Source organism: Halichoerus grypus, chromosome 2, assembly GCF_964656455.1.
Source record: "Halichoerus grypus chromosome 2, mHalGry1.hap1.1, whole genome shotgun sequence".
Lineage (NCBI taxonomy): Eukaryota > Metazoa > Chordata > Mammalia > Carnivora > Phocidae > Halichoerus > Halichoerus grypus.
In genome coordinates, this window is record NC_135713.1 from 179,600,590 (window position 1) to 179,621,518 (window position 20,929).

The 20,929-nt window shown below is 40.3% G+C and overlaps 1 protein-coding gene across 1 annotated transcript; it reads right to left on the minus strand.

Annotated features, from left to right (window-relative positions):
* Nucleotides 1–250: 250 nt before the first annotated feature.
* LOC118553502 (deoxynucleotidyltransferase terminal-interacting protein 2-like) lies at nt 251–19,513 on the minus strand. Its single transcript, XM_078066373.1, is given in 5 exon segments — nt 251–295; nt 17,420–18,364; nt 18,570–18,630; nt 18,668–18,775; nt 18,777–19,513. Coding segments are annotated over 5 exon segments (1,896 nt in total).
* Nucleotides 19,514–20,929: the final 1,416 nt, after the last annotated feature.

Genomic DNA, 20,929 nt, shown 5'->3' on the forward strand with positions numbered 1-20,929 from the left:
CAGATTTAAGTTTAAGGAAAGTCCCTAACCAGAAAGGCAGAGATCAAGACCAATAAACTGATGAAGAAGAATAGGGGAAAGGGGGAATTTGCACAGAGAAGAAAATTGAAACTAACAAACTATAATATAGGAAAAAAGATAAGAAGATAAAAAAATACCATTATCCACAGAACAAGAATGGGTGAATTTAGAGAAGTGTCCATGGAAATAGACCAATATGATTAAAAATAAAAATTATTTTTGCTAAAGGTCAATTGAAGGGCTGGAATGTAAAGTTAAGGCTATCTTCAAAAATCTAGGAGAAAAAGTCAAAAACGGAAAAATAAAAGAAATACATGAAAATTAGAGTAATAGCAAATTAAAGATGGCTAAAATTCTTTGCTATTCTCCCACTGAGAGGTAGAGTCTAAATCCCCTCCTCTTAAATAGAGCTGGTCTTGGTGACTTGCTTGACCAATAGAATGTGGTAGACATGATGTTCTGGGACTTCCAAGCCTAGGTCATAAGAAGCCTTGCAACTTCTTTCCAGGCTTCCTGTAATACTACTCCAGAACTCAGCCACATACTCTGAGGAAGCTCAAGCAGCCCTGTGGGGAGTGCCATGTGGAAAGATATCAACAACCACCCATCAACCACCACCAACTTGCTGGCCCTGTGATTGAGCCATCTTGGAAGGTAGTTACTGTAGTCTCATTAGAGATGTCCTAGTGATTCCACATAAAGCAGAGATGAAGCTATCCTCCACCAAGTCCTGCCCAAATTACAGATTTGCAAGCAAAATAAATGATTACTGTTGTTTTAAGCTGCTTGGTTTTTCGATGGCTTATTATATATCAATAGATAACTGGAACAAGGGCCAACATTTGACCAACAAGAATTTTAAAAAGAGAGATGAAGAAAAGAAAAAAAGAAAATAATAAAAGGAAAGAAACTTTCAAAATAATAATACAAGGGAAATTCCCAGAACTGAGTCTCTAGATTTAAACTAAAAGAAACAAAATACTGAGTGACCAACAAAGTGCATTAAAAAATACCTATTCCAACATACATCATCATAAAATTTCAGAACACTAGGGATAAAGAGAAAATCCTAAAGACTTCCAAAGACAAAGAAAAAGGGGGTAAAGGCAAAGCACATAAAAATATCAGGAATCACTGCTCTTCACAGTAGGAAGTTAGAAGACAATGAAGCTACGCTTCAAAGCCATTGGGGGAATAAATGTTTTAAACCCAGAATTCTATTCTCAGTCAAATTATGAATCAAGTGTGAGGCCGAATAAAGACATATTTTTTTTACATGCAAGTTGTCAAAGATTTATTCTGCTAAAGGAGAGTAAGCCAAGAATAACCACATCCTGGGCTCCAGGACTTAGGGATCCCACACAGCAAGGTGAAGGAATTCCCAAGAGGAAGGTGAAGGCCAATCGCCCTGTACCAGCTGAGCAACCCAACCCAGCTTGGAGAATGGAGGACTCCAGGGGGATAGAGGGAGATGGCATCAGTAAGTTCCCTGGTGTTTTGACCATATTGAAAGGAGTTTGTAGTTCTGGAAATGATTTAGGCTTTCATCAGTGATAAAGTAAATGAAGAATTATGCAAAAATGAAGTGTGAAAGAAACCATCAATTCTAAGAAAAACAAAAAGTTATGGAGAGAAGAAATGCGAACACTGTATTCTGCAGACTCAGCTGTGATAATGTTGACATGGTCATACTAATGTAAACACAGATTATTAACTCAACCTTGTGAAAGTGTGATGGGATTATACTCTAAGGATCGGGGAAGGAAAGCATGTTGTCAGGAGAGGGGGTGGGTGACCATTTAAGAGAGCTGAATCATCTTCTGCCATGGTAAGAAAGTGTTAGCTAGTATCTTAAATTGAAAAATCAAGAGAAAACAGCCTAAGCAATTATTTAAATATAAGACAACACATTTACACTTAGGCCTATTTGACATGCACCAGTCTTTCCCGAGAGAGGATTTGTGCAGGGAGAGCAGGAGCTGGACCAGGGGAGATAAGTGAGGTGTATAGGGCTCATAATTTAAGTGCACAGCCCAGAAAGTGAGTACCTCCTAACAGTTTGTGTCCTTGATACCTCACTTGCCTCACCCTAGTCCCAGCTCTAGGGGACAGCACTTGACACCATACAGGTGGTGGTAGAAAGAGCAAATGGTAGAAATGATAAGGGAATGTAGACAGAGGGGAGGGGCTCGGGGCTGTGTATTTCACCTCCTAGTGGATGGATTGAACATGAGACCTTTAAATCAAATCTGAACAGATGAGTAGACTTTCGCAAGGCAGAGAAAAGAAAGGGATTCTAGGTTCAATAAACAAATGCAAAGGAACAGAGGCAGGTGTATGAAGTTAGGGGAAATGAACATAACTGTATGAAGGAGAGGAAACACAGAATTTAATAAGACCTTATTACAGATCACAGATTCCAAAATACTGGGTTAGATTCTTAACACATGGTTAGATTCTTTTTTTTTTTTTTTTAAGATTTTATTTATTTATTTGAGAGAGAGAGAATGAGAGAGAGAGCATGAGATGGGGGAGGGTCAGAGAGAGAAGCAGACTCCCTGCCGAGCAGGGAGCCCGATGCGGGACTCAATCCCGGGACTCCAGGATCATGACCTGAGCCGAAGGCAGTCGCTTAACCAACTGAGCCACCCAGGCGCCCTCACATGGTTAGATTCTTGAAAAAGAATTAGAGCACAAAAAATGAATTTAAGAACATTCTACAGTTGATTGCCTTTCTCTCCAGAGACTCAAAACAAATCTAGAGGCTTCAATTTGTAAGCATCAGTTGGTTGACATATTAGCCCATAGTGGGGCTTGGGATACTTGCATTAGATGGGCATAGAGATGCTTCCATTCAGAATTGCTTTAATGTGAGTTTTATGAGTTTGCATAGTGGGGCTGAGTGGGCAGAAGTCTGCTGAGGAGAGATTTGTCCCTTAACACCAGGAAAGCATATGCTGTTAGGTGCCATGGGACTCTCCCTGCTCCAAAGCCAGGTTCCCTTGTGTCCCTGGGAAATAGATCAGGAAGTTTAAGCAAGAGAGCACCCAGAATTTGTGGTGACTGAGATATCACTGTGAAAGCAAACAAACATTTAGCCCAAGATCCTATAAAGAAATGGTAGACAATGTTTTGTTTGCCTATTGACTGGCTTAGCATAATATTTTCTCAATCTCGGTCCTGTATCAATTTCTGACAGTACAATTGAAGGCTAATGCAAGAGTACATTGTCTACAGGGCCAGCCAAGGAAATTGGGAGCTTGGTCAGGAGCTGTAAATATCCTCTTGGTATTTCAATTTGTTTACTCTGAAGTGCTCTCTCAGGGGCCCAGAGGGTTCTGGGACACACTGGCACCAGATTTGCAGTGGGAAAGATCAGTTGCTGAGATAAGGGTTGGGGTCCGCCTTGAGACGTGCCATGAAAAAAAAGGTCTGATTTAGCCATTAAATCCCTCCAAAGGGTGGTGAGTCTGACTATAACAATGGGGTATTCAGAAGAACACTTGGTAGGCAGGAAAGGGATGTTCAAACACAAATGCAACAGAGGTTTAGAGGACTGATTTGTCACTCCCTCCTCTTCCAGGGACACTAATCATTGATTGAACTTCAGTCAGAAGACTACACAAGTAGACTCCTCTTTCGGTGACCCAAGAGATGGTGGAGACCAAATACTAAAGCCAGGGGACAGCAAAATCTGCTGAAGATTTGTCCCCAGTGAAAATAATCCTGGTCCACATGATTCACTGTGGGTGGTCCTGGCTGAACTTGGGGTGAATGAGCTCATTGATCCTTGTTTTTAAGTGTCTTAATGGACTTAGCTACTCTAGGAGCAAGGTTGTTGGCAGAAAGAAAGAGAGAGAGAGAGAAAGACAGACAGAAAGAAAGAAAGAAAGAAAGAAAGAAAGAAAGAAAGAAAGAAAAAGAAAGAAAAGAAAGATATCAGCACATAAAGAAATATACAGAAAAAACATATGTGCACAAACATATGTAGGAGGAAGAATCCTGAAAAACATTTGCCAAAGTTTGCAGGGTACCAAAGGACTCACACATATTCCTAGTAGGTGGTCCACTAAAAAGTCTAAGAGATACTCTGAAACTAACTAGCTACACACACACCACACACACACATGCACGCATGCACGCACTCACGCACACACAAAAAAAACTAAATTAAAGGGATTCTTCGGTGTCTGCGATTCTTCAGTCTGAAATCTCTTGTTTGTATTTAGTGTGGAGTGTTTTCCCTAAAGGATATCCTGTTTGAGATTACTATTGGCCTGTTCCTCTTAACATCCTTAAAGAAACATCCAGAAAAACTAAATAAACCCCCACCCCTCCAATAGCATGCCAAGTGATTTGTCTACCGGAGGTCAGGGAGAGAGTTACATGAACTAAGATGCATTCTCATCTCCTCCTGCAGGTTTCTGCTATAACCCAGAATCCCAAATTGCTTCCCAAGAGGAGAAGGAAACTTGATCCCACTACTTGCATCACAGAGGGAGGTAGCATGGCTTTGGAATCACCCAATCTGAGACCAATTCCTGCCTTAGCAATTGAGTGGCCTCAAGTAAATCTGTGCCTCAGTTTCCTTGCCTATAAAATGAGGATACGGGGCGCCTGGGTGGCTCAGTTGGTTAAGCGACTGCCTTCAGCTCAGGTCATGATCCTGGAGTCCCTGGATCGAGTCCCGCATCGGGCTCCCTGCTCGGCAGGGAGTCTGCTTCGTCCTCTGACCCTATCCCCTCTCATGTGTTCTCTCTCTCTCATTCTCTCTCTCTCAAATAAATAAATAAAATCTAAAAAAAAAAAAAAAAAAAAAAAATGAGGATAAATATTTATCTCCTAGGGCCATTAGGAGAATCAAATGAGCAAATATATATAAAAGCACTCTATAGTTTATAATGAATTTTAACACACATTATTATTGTTATTATGCATATTTCTCCCATCATTGTGAAGATATCATATTGACTTCATAGAATTAATTAGCAATTGAAAAAATAAAATGATTGGAAATATTCATTTTTATTGTTAGTTCAGCAATAGATACCATATTCTTTGTACACTAAAAAAACTATGTGATTGTTTCTTACCATTGTCAGATTTAAAATATTAAATTTCTCAACCAATGTTTCTATTACCTCCTCTTTTAGCAACCACTCTAGAATGATATGATACCAAGTGCCCTGAACACCATGTGGGAAGTGGAAATTAAGGATAGAGACAAATTCTATGGGACCCAGAAAGTTATACTATTTTATACCAAGTTTCTACCTCCTTCAAGACTCTTAATCCTGATATCTTCTAATTCTGCCTCAGCCATTAGGTTAGACTTTCAACATAGCTCACCTGGATTACTACAGTAATCTCTCTCTTCTACCTGTCTTCAGATTTATATAGTCCATTTTCACGAGAGCAAAGTTGGATATGTGTGTTTTCTATCACCTCACTCGCTTTATCATTCCTCATGATAGCTACACTGTGTCTCATTGAACAACTTTCACTTTCCTGAATCATGCTATCTCTGAGACTTTTTGCCTGAAATGGACCTTCAAAACCCCTTCTCACCTTTGCTTCTCAGATCTTAGTTCAGGTGTCCCCTCCTTTGGGAAGCATTTCCAACAATCCTATGCTATCCATCTGCTCCCAGCTCCTAAAAGATGCCCATCCTATGTGTTTTATGAGTCTATGAATATTTTTATCGTAGCACTAATTACTTGGCATTGCAATTACTTATTTTCAGATTTTCCTTACTATATTATGAGCATCTTAAGGAGGGGAATTATGTCAAATGTGTTTTTATATTTCTGAAACCTAGCACAGTGCCCACTGTGGATAGGTCCAATGTATGTGTATTGTGAATAGATGAATTAGCAAAAGAACAATTCTGTGAGCTGAAATGAGTTGCCAATTGATTGCAGTTTGCTTGTCTGAGGAATTTTAGGATAAGGTCAGATAGCTCTCCTTTCAGGGTGCTTGGAAATTGCAGACTTGGCAGAGGCAGGGGGATGGACTAGATGGACAATCTGGTCCTCTCTCTAGGCTTGAGGTTGGAGGGGTGGGAGGAGTAATTTCTTCAGAAAAGGAGGAAACAGAGTGAAAAGCAAGTAACAGCTGTTAAGCACTCACCACATCCACAGAACTACGACGGGCAATCTAAATACACAGTTGTCTCCACGGGAATCATGTGAGTTTGGTGTCTTTAATCCCCCTTTTACAGATAGAGAAACTGAAAATTGGAGAGTTTAACTTTCCAAGATCACCTAATTCCTAAATGACAAAGCCAGGACCTGAACTCAGATTCCCCCTGGTTCCTTCATCCATGCTTATCCAAGTGGAGGATGCATAATCTCACAGTTCAGTGGTGTGTGGGTTACACAAAGCAAAAAGGTACACATATGGCATGTTTTCCTGGGGTCATATTACTTAAAGATTTTGGGGAAAACACTGTATTCATTGTCAAAAACCACAAAATTAAATACTTAATTTGTAAAAATGTTTCAGATGAAGGGAGTCATAAAACATTTTCAGATTTCAAGCCGGTTGCTTTGGACTGGACCTCCAGGCTTCCAGGTTCTATACTCTCATGCTCTGGAGTCATCAGAGCCACCGTATGGAAACGTTTGAGAAGCTCTGGACTACTGTCAAGAAAGCAGCAGATGCATGCCAAGATTAAGAGGGAGGCTGATGACACATCATCCTCTAGACTGTGGGACTGCTGCAGAAGAGGCTCCAGCTGGGATACACATGGTCCGGGGAGGGAGCGCAAAACAGCGGGAGCTCATCTGAGCACTTAGTGGCTTAAAAATGTCCAAGAAGATATTTCCAAACCCTGAACATAGGACATATCCCCCTCCTGACTAAGCAGCAGACTCTGGCTCAGGGATGTGCAGTCTTGCCAAGGAGACTGAACAGAGCTGATGGTGTCTGGATCATCCGGAATGGGAACAGAGAGAAGGAAAGTGTGATATGTTACTTTTTAAGCTGAATTCAGATGCCCAGTTAGCAAATGGTCTTCTGCTGGAACTCCTCAATTCAGATTTCATTGGTCACTTAATCTTTGAACAAAGTCACGAAATTGTCAAGCCAACCTAAGACTTTAATTCTAATTCACATCTAAAAAGCATATGCTGGGACGCCTGGGTGGCTCAGTCGGTTAAGCGTTTGCCTTTAGCTCAGGTCATGATCCCAGGGTCCTGGGATGGAGCCCCGCGTCGGGCTCCGTGCTCAGTGGGGAGCCTGCTTCTCCCTCCGCCTGCTCCTCCCCCTGCTTGTGTTCTGTCTCTGTCTATCTCTGACAAATAAATAAAATCTTAAAAAAATAAAAAGCATATGCCATATTTAGTCTACAATAAGATACTTTTTCATATTTTAGCACCTCTATGTCTCTCTCTAAAAATAAGATTATGTGTCATAATCTAATGAGCCATATCTCTTTTTTCTTAATGTCACATTAAATAATAATGTATTTTGTCATCAGTGGCTTCTTGGAGTCCAATAATGTACTGAGCTTTCACAAGTGGGTTTCCATATAAACATTGTATATGTGTGTAAGTTAAAACACTATACACTGTTGAAATTTGTCTTCTTATAAACTCTCCAAATAAAGCACTATATATAAAAGAAATAAAAGGAATCGTGGCTGAGGCAGGAATAGAGCCCCTTCCTCAAACAAAGGTCCCCTGAGGATCCCCTGGTGCCCCTTCCTGAGACAACTCCATAGCATATGGCAGATCAAATAGGCAATACATGGATGAAAGCATAAATGAATGTAAGGATTAGAGTTGATCTTACTATTTCCATATCTACCTGCAACTAAAATCCAAGAACAGGGAGTTCCTGGGTCAATAATAAAGCTTTGCATTACTATTTGATACTATTTGAACCTATAAATAATATAAATGCATAAGTTTGATACATTTTAAAAATACAAATACAAAAAAACAAAAAATCTGTATGACCTAAATGAAGTTGTATTTAGAACTAAATTAATCAAAATTAATAAGTGTATATGTTAACAAATAAGCACATTAATTAATTAGGCATTTGACAAAATGCTTTCTACAGAGGAGTGAAAGAATAACAAAAAAAATCCTAAGCAAATTAAAATATAGGAATCAATAAAAGTAAAGGCAGAAATCAATTAATTATAAACAAAAAAGAATATGATGCATATATGAACTGGGTCTTTGAAAAAGAACTGTAACTAAAATGAGCAATAAATTAGGTAAATCACTACCTAGACTAATCAAGAGAAAACATGAGAAGGAATAAGAATAGAAAAATAACCACAGACAAAGGGGAAATGAAAATAAGTTTAAGAAATATTTGCAAAGGAAACATACTTTAAAACCTGGAGCAAACTGCCAAAATTGACTCAAGAGAGGAAAAAAAAAATAAACAGATCAATTGTGAAAGCTGTCAAAGAGCACCAGTGTTTTTATTTTATTTTATTTTTTTAAAAGATTTTATTTATTTATTTGACAGAGAGGCAGTGAGAGAGGGAACACAAGCAGGGGGAGTGGGAGAGGGAGAACCAGGCTTCCCGCTGAGCAGGGAGCCCGATGCGGGGCTCGATCCCAGGACCCTGGGATCATGACCTGAGCGGAAGGCAGACGCTTAACGACTAAGCCACCCAGGTGCCCTGAGCACGAGTGTTTTTAAAACCATGCCAGAGGACAGAGTAAGAAGTAAGATTCCATACTGTAATTATATAGCCATCATAATGATAACACAAATATCTGACAGGACGTAAGGCCCAATCTAATGTATATCAATGCAAAACTTATAAATATTACAAAGAGAATTAGCAGTACATTGGATAATAATATATTAGGACCACCTGAAGCTTGTTCAGAAATCCAAAGATAGTTCAATGTTAAGAAATATGTTCTTAAAAAAAATGTAAAAATAAAAATAAACTAAAAAAATAATAAAGTAATAAAAATTAAAAATTAAAAAAAATTTTAAAAATTAAAAAAAAAAGAAATATGTTCTTACGAATCACCCATTAATAAGTGAAAGGGCCAGAAAGCATACACTTATTTCAATAGATGCTGAAAAGTCATAATGGATACTTCTTTAACATGAAAAAAAAAAAAAATAGTATCTCAAACTATGCTACCTGCTTTTTATTTTTTTTTTAAAGATTTTATTTATTTGACAGAGAGAGACACAGCGAGAAAGAGAACACAAGCAGGGGGAGTGGGAGAGGGAGAAGCAGGCTCCCCGCCGAGCAGGGAGCCCGATGCGGGGCTCGATCCCAGGACCCTGGGATCATGACCTGAGCCGAAGGCAGATGCTTAACGACTGAGCCACTCAGGCACCCCATATGCTACCTGCTTAATGGAAAATTGTTATAAATACTCCTGTTAATAGGAAAAAAAAAGCAAATTATCACAAAAAACAAAATATTAACATATTTAACATTAATATAGGCAAAATATTAACAAAAATTATCACGACTTTATGTAACTTCTTTCTGGAAATACTTTTTTAAAAGGATTTTTTTTTTTTTTCTAAAGATTTTATTTATTTACTTGAGAGAGAGAGAGCACGCACACATGCACGAGCAGGAGGAGGAGCAAAGGGAGAGGGAGAAAATCTCAAGCAGACTTCGTGCCCAGTGCGGAGCCCAGCACAGGGCTTAATCCCAGGACTCTGAGATCCTGACTGGAGCTGAAACCAAGAGTCAGACACTTAAACGACTGAGCCACCTAGGCGCCCCTGGAAATACTTTCCAGTGCAGTCTGACACAAAAAATAGAAGTTAAAAAAAAGATTAGAGAAGGGAAAATTATCATTATTTATAAATAATGTGATTTATACTTGGGAAGTTTAGGAGAATTGATTGAAAATGTTTTTTAAAAATAAGAATAAGTAGTGGATAAGAGTAAGTGGTTGAGTAAGTGATTGATATCAAAAAATTCATTAGAAAACATAATGCAATTTTTAAAATCTAGTTCACAATAGTAAATGAAAGATTAAAATACTCAGGAAGACTTAATAAGAAACATCCAGGACATTTATTTAAAAATGTTACAGTTTGTCTAAGGAACAAAGAGGACTGGAAAACCCCATGTTAAAAAGAAATCAATTTCCCTAATGTAATCTATAAATTCATTGTAATCTGATCAAATCCAATCACTTCACAAAAATGATTTATCTCAAGACATAAAAATGTGGGAATAGGGAGATTCCGAAAGAAGAACAATGGGTTAGCATTAGTCAGATGTTATTTCTAAATTATAAAGCTACATTAAACTAATGTTAATGCTGAAAAGACAGATAAATCAATGGACTAGTACAGAGACACCAAAAATACCAAAACACCTAGGGATATCTAGTGAGAAACATATATAAATGAGTATAGTGCAAAAATACATCAAATATTCATCGTATGATATTAGTATAACTACCAACTTATTCAGAAAAAAAAAATAAAGCTAGACACCTACCCTGATCCTTATTCAAAAATAAATTCTAGGGGCGCCTGGATGGCTCAGTCGCTAAGCGTCTGCCTTCGGCTCAGGTCGTGATCCCAGGGTCCTGGGATTGAGCCCCGCATCAGGCTCCCTGCTCCGTGGGAGGCCTGCTTCTCCCTCTCCCACTCCCCCTGCTGTGTTCCTTCTCTTGCTGTGTCTCTGTCTGTCAAATAAATAAATAAAATCTTAAATAAATAAATAAATAAATTCATTCTAGGTGTAACAAAGATTCAAAAACTTTTTTAAAAATACCAGAATGTGCTAAGAGAAATATAGGTAACTTTTTCAAATTAATCTTAGAGTAAGAGTCCCTCCTAATGATGGTACAAAAACCAGAGACCATACGTTTAAAATAATAATATAGTATAAAACCCAGAGACCATACATTTAAAAGAATAGTAAATATGACTCTGGAATAGCAAAAATACTGTGAACAAAAATTTAAAATAATAGCACACTGGAAAATATTTATAACGCATTTGATACCAAAATGATAATAACCTTATAATGAGAACTCCTTGGAAGCATTTATTAAAAAGAGAAAATACAGGGGCGCCTGGGTGGCTCAGTCGATTGAGCGACTGACTCTTGGTTTCAGCTAAGGTCGAGATCTTGGGGTTGTGGGATTGAGCCCCACAGGGGCTTTGGCTCCTTACGGAGTCTGCTTGAGATTCTCTCCCTCTCCCTTTGCCCCTCCCTCCACTTGTGCACATACTCTCTCTCTCTCTCTCTAAAATAAACAAACAAACAAGAGAAAATATTAGAGATGGCAAAGGACAGATCTGAGGGGAAAAAAGAGACACTAAAATGGTGATAAACAGGAAAAGATGCCCAACCTCACTAGTCATTAACGAAATGCATACTGACCAACAACGGGATACCATTTTCATCTCAAAAGTAATTTAGTGATGACTATGGCAGCGGGTGGGAAGCACTCTCATAAAATGGTTGATAGGAATAGAAATTGGTACCAACCATGTGGAAGGTAACTGGGCAAGCTTTATCAAAATATAAAATGTACAATCCTTTGTGCCCATTACTTAATTTCTAGGAATTCACCCAACAGATACACCTCTTATGTGTCTAAATACACATATATACAGGCATTTGCAGCAGCACTGCAGCCAACAGCAAAAGTTGGAAAATAAGCCAAATGCCCATCAGTAGAGAACACGCAGACCATGATATACACACGTCCCGTGAAGCATTACTGAGCTATTAAAAAGAGTAAGAGAGGTCTACATATAGTGACGTAGGAAGATGTCCAAGGTATATTATGTGACAGAGCAAGCAAGGTACACAACACTGCGTAGCATAAGTCCACCTGTAATTTTTCAAGCACACATATAGATGTGCAGATGCTTGCTGACACATAGAAAATCTCTGAAAGGATAAGCAAGAATGGGTAAATATGATTACCTAAGGAGGGTAGGTCTAGAAGCAAAGGGTGAGCACTTCTAGCTCTCACCTTACACACTTCTGTACTACTATATAGATCTTAATAGTGATCATGATTTTTTTAATTTTAAGAATCTATTTTTTCTAATAAATATATGAGACCTTATTTTCTTGGAGACACAGGCTTCTAAGATCTAGGATGTTTGTGCTCCCTGCATTATTGATTGATTATTTAATTATCATAAAGACAACACTGTGGGATATTACAATACCCACTTTATATATGAGGAAATTGTACTTTGAAGAGGTGAAATAACTCTCTCAAGGTCCACAAAGTGGCTCTGTCATGGCCAGGATTTTAATTTAAATTGAGATCTGTCTGGTTCCAAGACTGCTGTACAATACTGGATGCTGGCCTCCAAATCTTCATAACTGTTATATGCATCAGGACACCCACTAGATCCATGAAGGCCAGGATTTTTCTTGGCCTTACTCTCTGCTGCATATCAGGTCCTGGCAGAATAAACTCAGAAGGACTATCTACTGAATGCATGAAAGGCACCATAGATTTAATAGAATCATGGATCCGGTTTATCACAAGAATTAGGTAAAAGTCAGAAAATCCCAAGTAAGGAAAGAATTACAAGGTCTTCACCTCTATTCTCTCTTTTGTATTGTCTTGTTTTATGGCATAAGTCAGCCTGCTCATGATCCCCAGGCTGTCCCATCCCCTTGCATAGTTGGAGCCACATGTCTGAGTTTTAATCAGTGGAATATGGGGGGAATTGATGAATGCTACCTCCTGGACCTGAATATCAGCAAATATTTGTATTGTGCCTTAGCAAGCAATAAAGTTCATATCAGTTTATACAGTATTCCTACATAGCCTGCAAATACTGTTTCATTATCTTTTAGCCTTTAATGTTATAGATGAGAAGCCCAATATTTTTCTCACAATTTTTCCATTGTAGGTAACTTGTTCTTTCTTCTTGGAAGATTGTAATATATTCACATTGTCTTAGGAATTCAGAAATTTTACCAGAATACTGCCTGTGAATGTTACTTGTCATCAGTCCTGCCTTGAACTTGATGAACTCCTTTAGAATGCAAATTCAGATCTGTCTTCAACTCAGGATACCTTCTCTCCCTACTATTTGTTAAGTAATTAATTATTTTCCCAATTCTTTTTTGAACTTCTGTTCTTCACATGTCACGTCTTTGGGATGCCTCTCCCCAAACTTCTTTCTCCCCATAGCATCTATCTTTATCTTTGCTCTGGGCTTTGAGATACATCTTCCACTTGTCTCCAGTGACCATTCTCTCCTTCAATCAGTCAGCTGAGATATTGAATTGGGAAATCATGTGGTTTGGCTCCATGTTTGTGGTGCACTTGAGTCTCTTTCAATGTCTTTGTTTGGGTTTAGACAGTCACTTGTTACACTCTAGCAAGTCATATTCATGGAAGGGGCTCTATAGGTTCTGACTTCTTTCCTCTTCTAATTGCCAGGACCACGTCACTGAGTTTTCTTTCCATTTTGTCTGCTCATTTATGTTCAGGTCTGGTTGTTGGAGTCTTCTAACTGGTGTCAGCCACACAGTAGTGTGGGGGAAATATTTTCTACTCCCAGGAGATTGTCAGTCACCTGTGAAGGCACCCAGAGGGCGCCTCCACATTCTAGCTAAAATAGGTTCTCATATTCTGCCACCTCAGGGTCAGAGAGGATGCAGCCCCCAGATCTAGCTCCTGCTTGGCCTCATAAGGACCAGAGAAACCAGATACCTTCAAGGCTGATGTCACCCTTTCCTCCAGGACCATATATCTCAGAACCAGAATTTTCTCAGGATTCCCCAGGCTGTCTTCTCCTTATCACAGGGCAATCTCCTTTCCAGCTCTAACTCTGCTTCCTGAGGAAGAAAGCCCTCTGTCTAGTCTTCCCTCCTCAACTCAGCCTCATATCCCTCCCATCTAGCCCAAGAGAAGAAGGAGTTGGGGGTCAAGGAAAAGAGAGCTGCAATTAGGTGGTTATCTTCCCAGAATCCTTGCTCTTCTGTGTTCTTACAAATTGTCTTCTATTTTTAAGTGAAAGAAAAGAAAAAAATAGTCAAAGCAGGATTGAGATAAAATCATGTCATTTAAATAAGCAGAAAGAATCATGATCGTGATATAAGAGGGAAAAGCCCTTGGGCGCGTGGGTGGCTCAGTCGGTTAAGCATCTGCCTTCGGCTCAGGTCATGATCCCAGGGTCCTGGGGTCGAGTCCTGCATCGGGCTCCCTGCTCACTGGGGAGTCTGCTTCTCTCTCTCCCTCTGCCCCTCCCCACCCTGCTCATGTTGTCTCACACCCTCTTTCTCTCAAATAAATAAATAAAATCTTAAAAAAAAAAAAAAAAGAGGAAAAAGCCCTGCACTGGAAATCAGACAACCTGTTGCTCATTGTCTTAGGGAATCTTGCAAGGGTCCTGTCAGTGCTGCACCTCAATTCTCCCTTCTGTTAAATAAAGATGCTAGACCCTGCTATGAGCTGAATATTTGTATCCCCCCAAATTCATATGTCAAAGCTTAATCCCCAATGTGATAGGTAATTGGAGGTAGGGCTTTTGTGAGATGATTAGGTCATGAGGGTGGAGCCTTCATGAATGGGATTAGTGCCCCTATTAGAAGAGACACAAAAGAGATAATCTCTCTCAGCAGTGTGAGAACACAGCAAGAAGGTGGCCATCTACAAGCCAGGGAGGAGGTCCTCCACACACACCTGATTTGCTGACACCTTGATCTTGTACTTCCCAACCTTCAGAACTGTGAGAAATAAATGTTGTTTAAGCCACCAGTCTACAGTACTTTCGTTCTAGCAGCCTGAACTGACTACGCCAGAAATAGTCATTCCCAAGGCCTAACCCAACATGAAACCCTCTGTTAATTCCCTGTAATGACTTATGGTCAAGGAAAGCATTAGAAGAAGGAGGAAGAGGAGGTGGAAGAGGAGGGAGAGGGAAAGAAGAAGGGCAGGAAGAGGGAGAAGGAGAAGAAGAAAGGAAGAAGAAGAAGAAAAGAAGAAGAAGGAGGAAGAGGAGGAGAAGGAGGAGGAAGAGGAGGAGGAGGAGGAGGAAGAAGAAGAAGAAGGAGGAGGAGGAGGAAGAGGAGGAGGAGAAGAAGAAGAAGAAGAAAGAAGTTTTTGTAATAAATTGCAACATGGGTTTGAGAAGTGGTTATATCTTGTTAGCCTTGTAAATCACTTCTGAAGCAGCTTAAGTCCTTCACTGCTTCTTTATGCTGCAGCCAATGCCAGAGGATTACGGGATGTCAGCTACTCAGCAGCGGTCATGCATTGAGCTTACTGGCCAAATCAAGAACGGAGAGAAAATGCTATTTCATTCAGCTAATTTGCTGGATTCAGAGACATAAAGTGTCAGAGAGGGAACTCCTTAGGCACCATCAAGTCAAGCTCAGTCTCCTGATTCATGCTCAACCTAGGTCCAAACTAACTCAGAAACTAAATGTGCAAAAGAACAAGAGTCAAAACAAACAGGGCCTGATAGTCTCAAAAACAGTGAAAGCTCAGTTCTTCCATGTGCCCAGCTGTTTGAAGAAACCACAACAGCAAACATCCACAAATACAAGTTATGACCTGGGGTTGTCAGTGCCTTAGATCCCACAGAATAAACAAGGAAGAAAGAGAACAGAGAGTCACAAGGATTAGGTCACTGGGCTCTGTGGTCCATGCGTCCCTCCCTAATGACCAGAAAGATGTGCAGAGACTGACCACAGAATGCATTTTCCATCCTGCCATGGTGATGTTAAGCCAGCCCAGCCTAGGCCCCTGGCTGGCCCCTAACAGGTGAATGAATGCATCACACTCATTCAACTCAGGCATTAGAGTGTTAACTATTTCACCAACTGTCCTCCCTTTCCAAACTTGATCCTGACTTCCTTGGCTCCAAAGCTCCCATCTCTGTGGAACCAAACTCACCCCTCAAGCTTCGTTCTCTAGAACTGGCCTCCAACTTCCCTCCTCACACCCATGCCCCAAGTTAACACCTGCTCTGAGGAACTCCCCAACAAACCTTCTACTTAAATGAGCCTGATCTCCGAGACTGCACCCTGGAATAAATCTGTCAAGGCAATAGTAAGCAGCAATAGTAAGGTTGTTCCTTAGACCTAGGTTAGTGTGGGCTTGGACAGTTGAAAGTGATTAGTACAGAGTGCAGTGCAATATTAGGAAAACAGTTTGTGACCAGCTTGTGAAGAGCCCTGAATGCTAAGATGTTGCATTTTATCCTAATGACACTGGGAGCTTTTAAAGGTTTTTGAGAAGAAAGAACCCTTTCATCAGATCTGTCTGTACTTGTACAAGACCACCCTCGAAGCAATGTGGAGAATGGATATGAGTGAGGCCAGAGAAGCAAGATCAATTCACAGGGTAGAAGAGTCCACAAGTGAAAGCTGCAATAGGCCACAGCAGGGAGGATGGAAAAAAGGGAGCAAAATACAAATAGAATAAAACAAGGGAATTTGATAGTTACAAATCTTGAGGTGATTTGAAAAAAAGAGAGAGAGAGAGGAGCCTAGGATGGTATATATAGTATGTTTTCTCATGTTCCTCCCTCACCCCCACAAATTCAAGTCCACCCAGAACCTCAGAAGGTTACCTCATTTGGAAATAGGGTTTTTGCAGATGTTATTCGTTAAGGATCCCAAGATGACATCATAATGAACTTTGGGTGGGCCCTAAATCTAATGATAATAATCCTTACAACAAGAAGAGAGGTTACAGAGACAGAGAGAAGGCCACTTGAAGACAGAGACAGGCAGAGACTGGAGTGATGTGGCCACAAGCCAATGAATGTCAGGGGCCCCCAGAAGCTAGGAATAGGCACGGAAGGGTCATTCTCCAGAAGGAGCATGGCCTTTCTGACTCCTTGATTTCAAACTTCTAGCCTCAAGAACTGTGAGAGAGAGTTTCTGTTGTGTTAAACTACCCATTTTGTGGTCCTATGCTATGGCAGCACTAGGAAATCAACAGAGTAGGGAAGCAAGAAGGAGCGATAGGTGTGAGAAAGTTGGCTTCAGCAATAGCTGGGAGCAGGCAGGGGAAATAAAAATAGCTAACGGAGTACTTACCGCTTGTGAAGTATCACATTAAGACTTTCACAAGGTGAGTGTCGTTTAATTTGTACAATAGCCCGATTAGATCACTATTGTTATTATCCCTTTTTTCTGGATGAAGTAAGAATTCATTAATTAACTCAAGGTTACATGAGCAGTAACCCAATTCAATATTTGAGCCTGTCTGACTCCCAATCTCATGTTATACTTCCAGACATATGAAGGAGGCAGAGATGGGGTTAATATGATTGTATCAGTGAGTCCCTGAAGAAGGATCATGAGATATTAAATCCAAGAGATGTTTTCAGAACATGTTGTTAAACAAAAAGCTTTGGAACAAACACAGGCACTCAGTTTACTTTAAAAAGATGTCAAGAGTTGGCTAACAAGCTGCCTCAGGTCATTCTTTCTCACCCAAAGTACACAGCTTCCTTTCTGCAAAAGCTCGTTTTTCTTTTTCTCCTTGATCTGTGTTAGGGTTCTCTTGTTCCACTGTAGTTTGTCTGCATTGAAATTAATATACAAACCACCCAACTGCTTGATACTCATACAAGGCTCCATGCTGTTGCTTGTCAACTTCAGAAGTTTAGACTTTGTGCTATTTAGTAAGTCGTCTTCATCACTAAACTCACTATCTTTGTTTCTGTCATGGTCTGATGGTTCTTCACTTTTTTCATCCTCTTCCTCCTCTTTTTCTTCCTCAATGGCAACCTCACTTGCCTTGTCTCCCTCATCCAAGTAAAAATGTTTATCAGTACTCAATCCAGGAGTTGTGTCAATTACAAACAATGCATTGTCACATGACATATTTTCTCATTCTCCATTTAATGATTCCTTTTGACCATTATTTTCAACAAAACACAGAGTGTCCTCTTCATTCTCACTATTTTCAGACTGCTGGCTTTCATCACTGATCAGAACTAATAAAACAGAATCACCTTTGTCCAGGGATGTGTGGGGCTCAGACTTGAATAGTTTGGTTTCACACTCAAAATCCACATCCCTTCCTTCATTCCTGTCTTCACTGATACCTGTAACAGTGCACTCTTCTTCATCACTACCACTATCACCAAATTCTGTCAAGTCACTTGTTTTTATGGTGCTCTTTCTCTCTTCGTTCCATCTGTCCACTTCCACCACTGCAAATGATTGAGCTAATGATTTCATTATAGCCTCACAGTTCAGATGTGAGGGCTCTGATGTGGTCTCATTATTTTGGGGGGTTGAATGCCTTTGAGAAACTAACCGCTGAATGCCAGTGTCCTGAGGTTCAGAAAGGCTCTCCAACTGAGAATTTTTCTTATTTATTTCTTTTTCCTCATCTACTATTCCCTTGGTTTCTTCATCTAAATTCTTTTTTTTTTATTGTTATGTTAATCCCCATACATTACATGATTAGTTTTAGATATAGTGTTCCATGATTCATTGTTTGTGCATAACACCCAGTGCTCCATGCAGAACGTGCCCTCCTCAATACCCATCACCAGGCTAACCCATCCTCCCACCCCCCTCCCCTCTAGAACCCTCAGTTTGTTTTTCAGAGTCCATCGTCTCTCATGGTTCTATTCTGCTTTGTTATTTCTTTGAGAGGTGCCACATTGGCCTTTTTCTCCTCTCATATTAAAACGTTGGCATTTTTGCACTGTTCGGTTTTCTTTTTTTTTTTCTGAATTTCTGTGGAAGGAATCATCATCGAAGTCATTATGAATTTCATTATAGAAATTTGGCTTATTTATCTGAGGAAGAGATCTTATCAGTAAACAAGTTGTTGGTATCTGAATCCTCTGAATTCATAGGCACATTTATGATCTGCTTTTCATTTTCTGGTACAATGTTAATATCTTTCTCCTCAGTTTGTGCATGTAACTTCCGCATACTTCTTGTTCTTATAGTTGCAACTCCGGAAAATGAAGAAATGTCTGAGTATGATGACTCAGCATCAGAAATAGCTTCTGAATGTAATTCTTGGTTTGGATCTCTTACAGGTTTAGCCTTACTTCTTCTGGTCCTTGTAGTTATTACTGTGGGCGGCACAATTCTAGAAATAACTAAGACATGTGATTCAGCTCCAGAGTCATCGTCGTTGCCTTCTTCAATATGAGACTGATTTATTGGAGTTATTTTCAGCCTTTTCCAAACACTGGACACTGGAGTGCATGCAACTAAGATCTGCCGTCTCCTAGTTACTCTTAAAATAGGATCCTGGAGCTCAGACACGGAAGAACAATTTGACTCTGCTTCAGAGGTCTCTCCATCAGTAGATGGTTTGTTCATTTCGGATAATGAGACTGTAGTTCCGCTCTTCCTCTTTCTGGTTTTAGGAGTTCTAGAGACTGGACTTTGTTTCCTAGTGGTTTGCGATTCAGCAGTAGTTGGGTCAACAGGTAGACATTCCTTCCTGACTTTTGGATGTGCATGAATTCTTTTAGCAGAATTCTGCTGTTGGGAGTTTCCAGCCAACGTGGCTTGGATCATGGCCTGAGGCCTCCTGGACCTGGTCACCACCATCCTCCTGGCTCGCAGCCACCTTGGACTAGTACACAGCCTCCTAATCAAGGATGGGTAGGTGGGGAGGAGGGACGAGGCTATGACATAAAGAGGGGACAGTGTGCTTCTACTCTACATGGGCCCCGAACACTGGGTTCTAGGAAAAAAACCTCCACCAAACCAAGAGGAACTGCTCCTATCTGCAAACAATACTCTTTGTCAAAATTCTGATCAATTTTTTTCGCTGCGTACATACACATGAAGACAGAAAAAATAAAGCAAATAAATTATAAGAGGTTACCTGGCCATAAAGAAAATCGGGCCAGCTGTGGATGGGGAAATGAGATGAAAGAAGATTGAAGTTCTCTGTCAACACACTACACACATGATATAAACATGCACACAAAAATTCACATATGCCCATTAAATACACATGTAAGAACCCCATGAACATGCACATATGGGAACAGGTGTGCATGCTCTCACACACACACACACACACACACACACACACACACACTCGCGCATGCACACACACATCTGTCTCTTTCCACCATGACAACTCCCTGACTTGGGTGGGAGGGAGAGTAGTTCCTGATGGATTTTACATCTTTGAAAAGAAGAAAACTGTTCTTAGCTCAGGGCCCAATCATTGGGAGAGCTTAGGGGGTGGCTAGGGAGGGTGGGAACAGTGAAGGCTCAAAGCCAAGCCACTGATCTCCACTGAGATCCTGGCTCTGTCCTTAAGCTCATAATGCTGAGCCTCCTAGGTAGATGATGCCTGGGAAATTCTCAGAGTAACCCTCTTTGGGTCAGTATGCACATTTTGGGATAGAGTGAAAAGTTTGTTCTGACTGAGAAACAAGAGTAGAGAGAAGACTGTTTCTTTCCACTAAGGGCTGACCAACAGCTGTCATTTTAATGGCAGTAACTGACAGTAACAGCTTGGTGGCATCATATTTAATAGGAAGAGACCAGCTCACCTTCTGCCCTGGTTGCTATGTACAGAGTTCTAAGGAGGCCATAACAAAGGCTGTGAGTGTTACTGCTCAGGGTAGAAGGAAACAGGCTCTGTCCCCAAGGAAGGAGGGACCTTGCTTTGTCCAGCCTTGTTGGAATTTTATGAGCTCTGCAGAGTGAAGTTTATGCAAGTGGCCCAGGAGGCAGTCAAAGCCCCTTTGAGTTGTTCAGATATCCTTGACTCCAAGAGAATTGTTCAGATATCCTTCATCCAAGAAGCTTCTCAAAGTAATTACTGAACTTGGGAGATGCAATTAAAGAACCTAGGTCTCCTGTACCCATATTTAGGCATAGTGGAAGATTTCCTGGCATTTTTAAAATAGCATCAGCTTCCATTTTATCCCCTCTGGGAGTTCACTGACCCACCAGCAATTGGCTGTTCCTCGGATGAGGATAAGAAATGAGCCACATCATTTT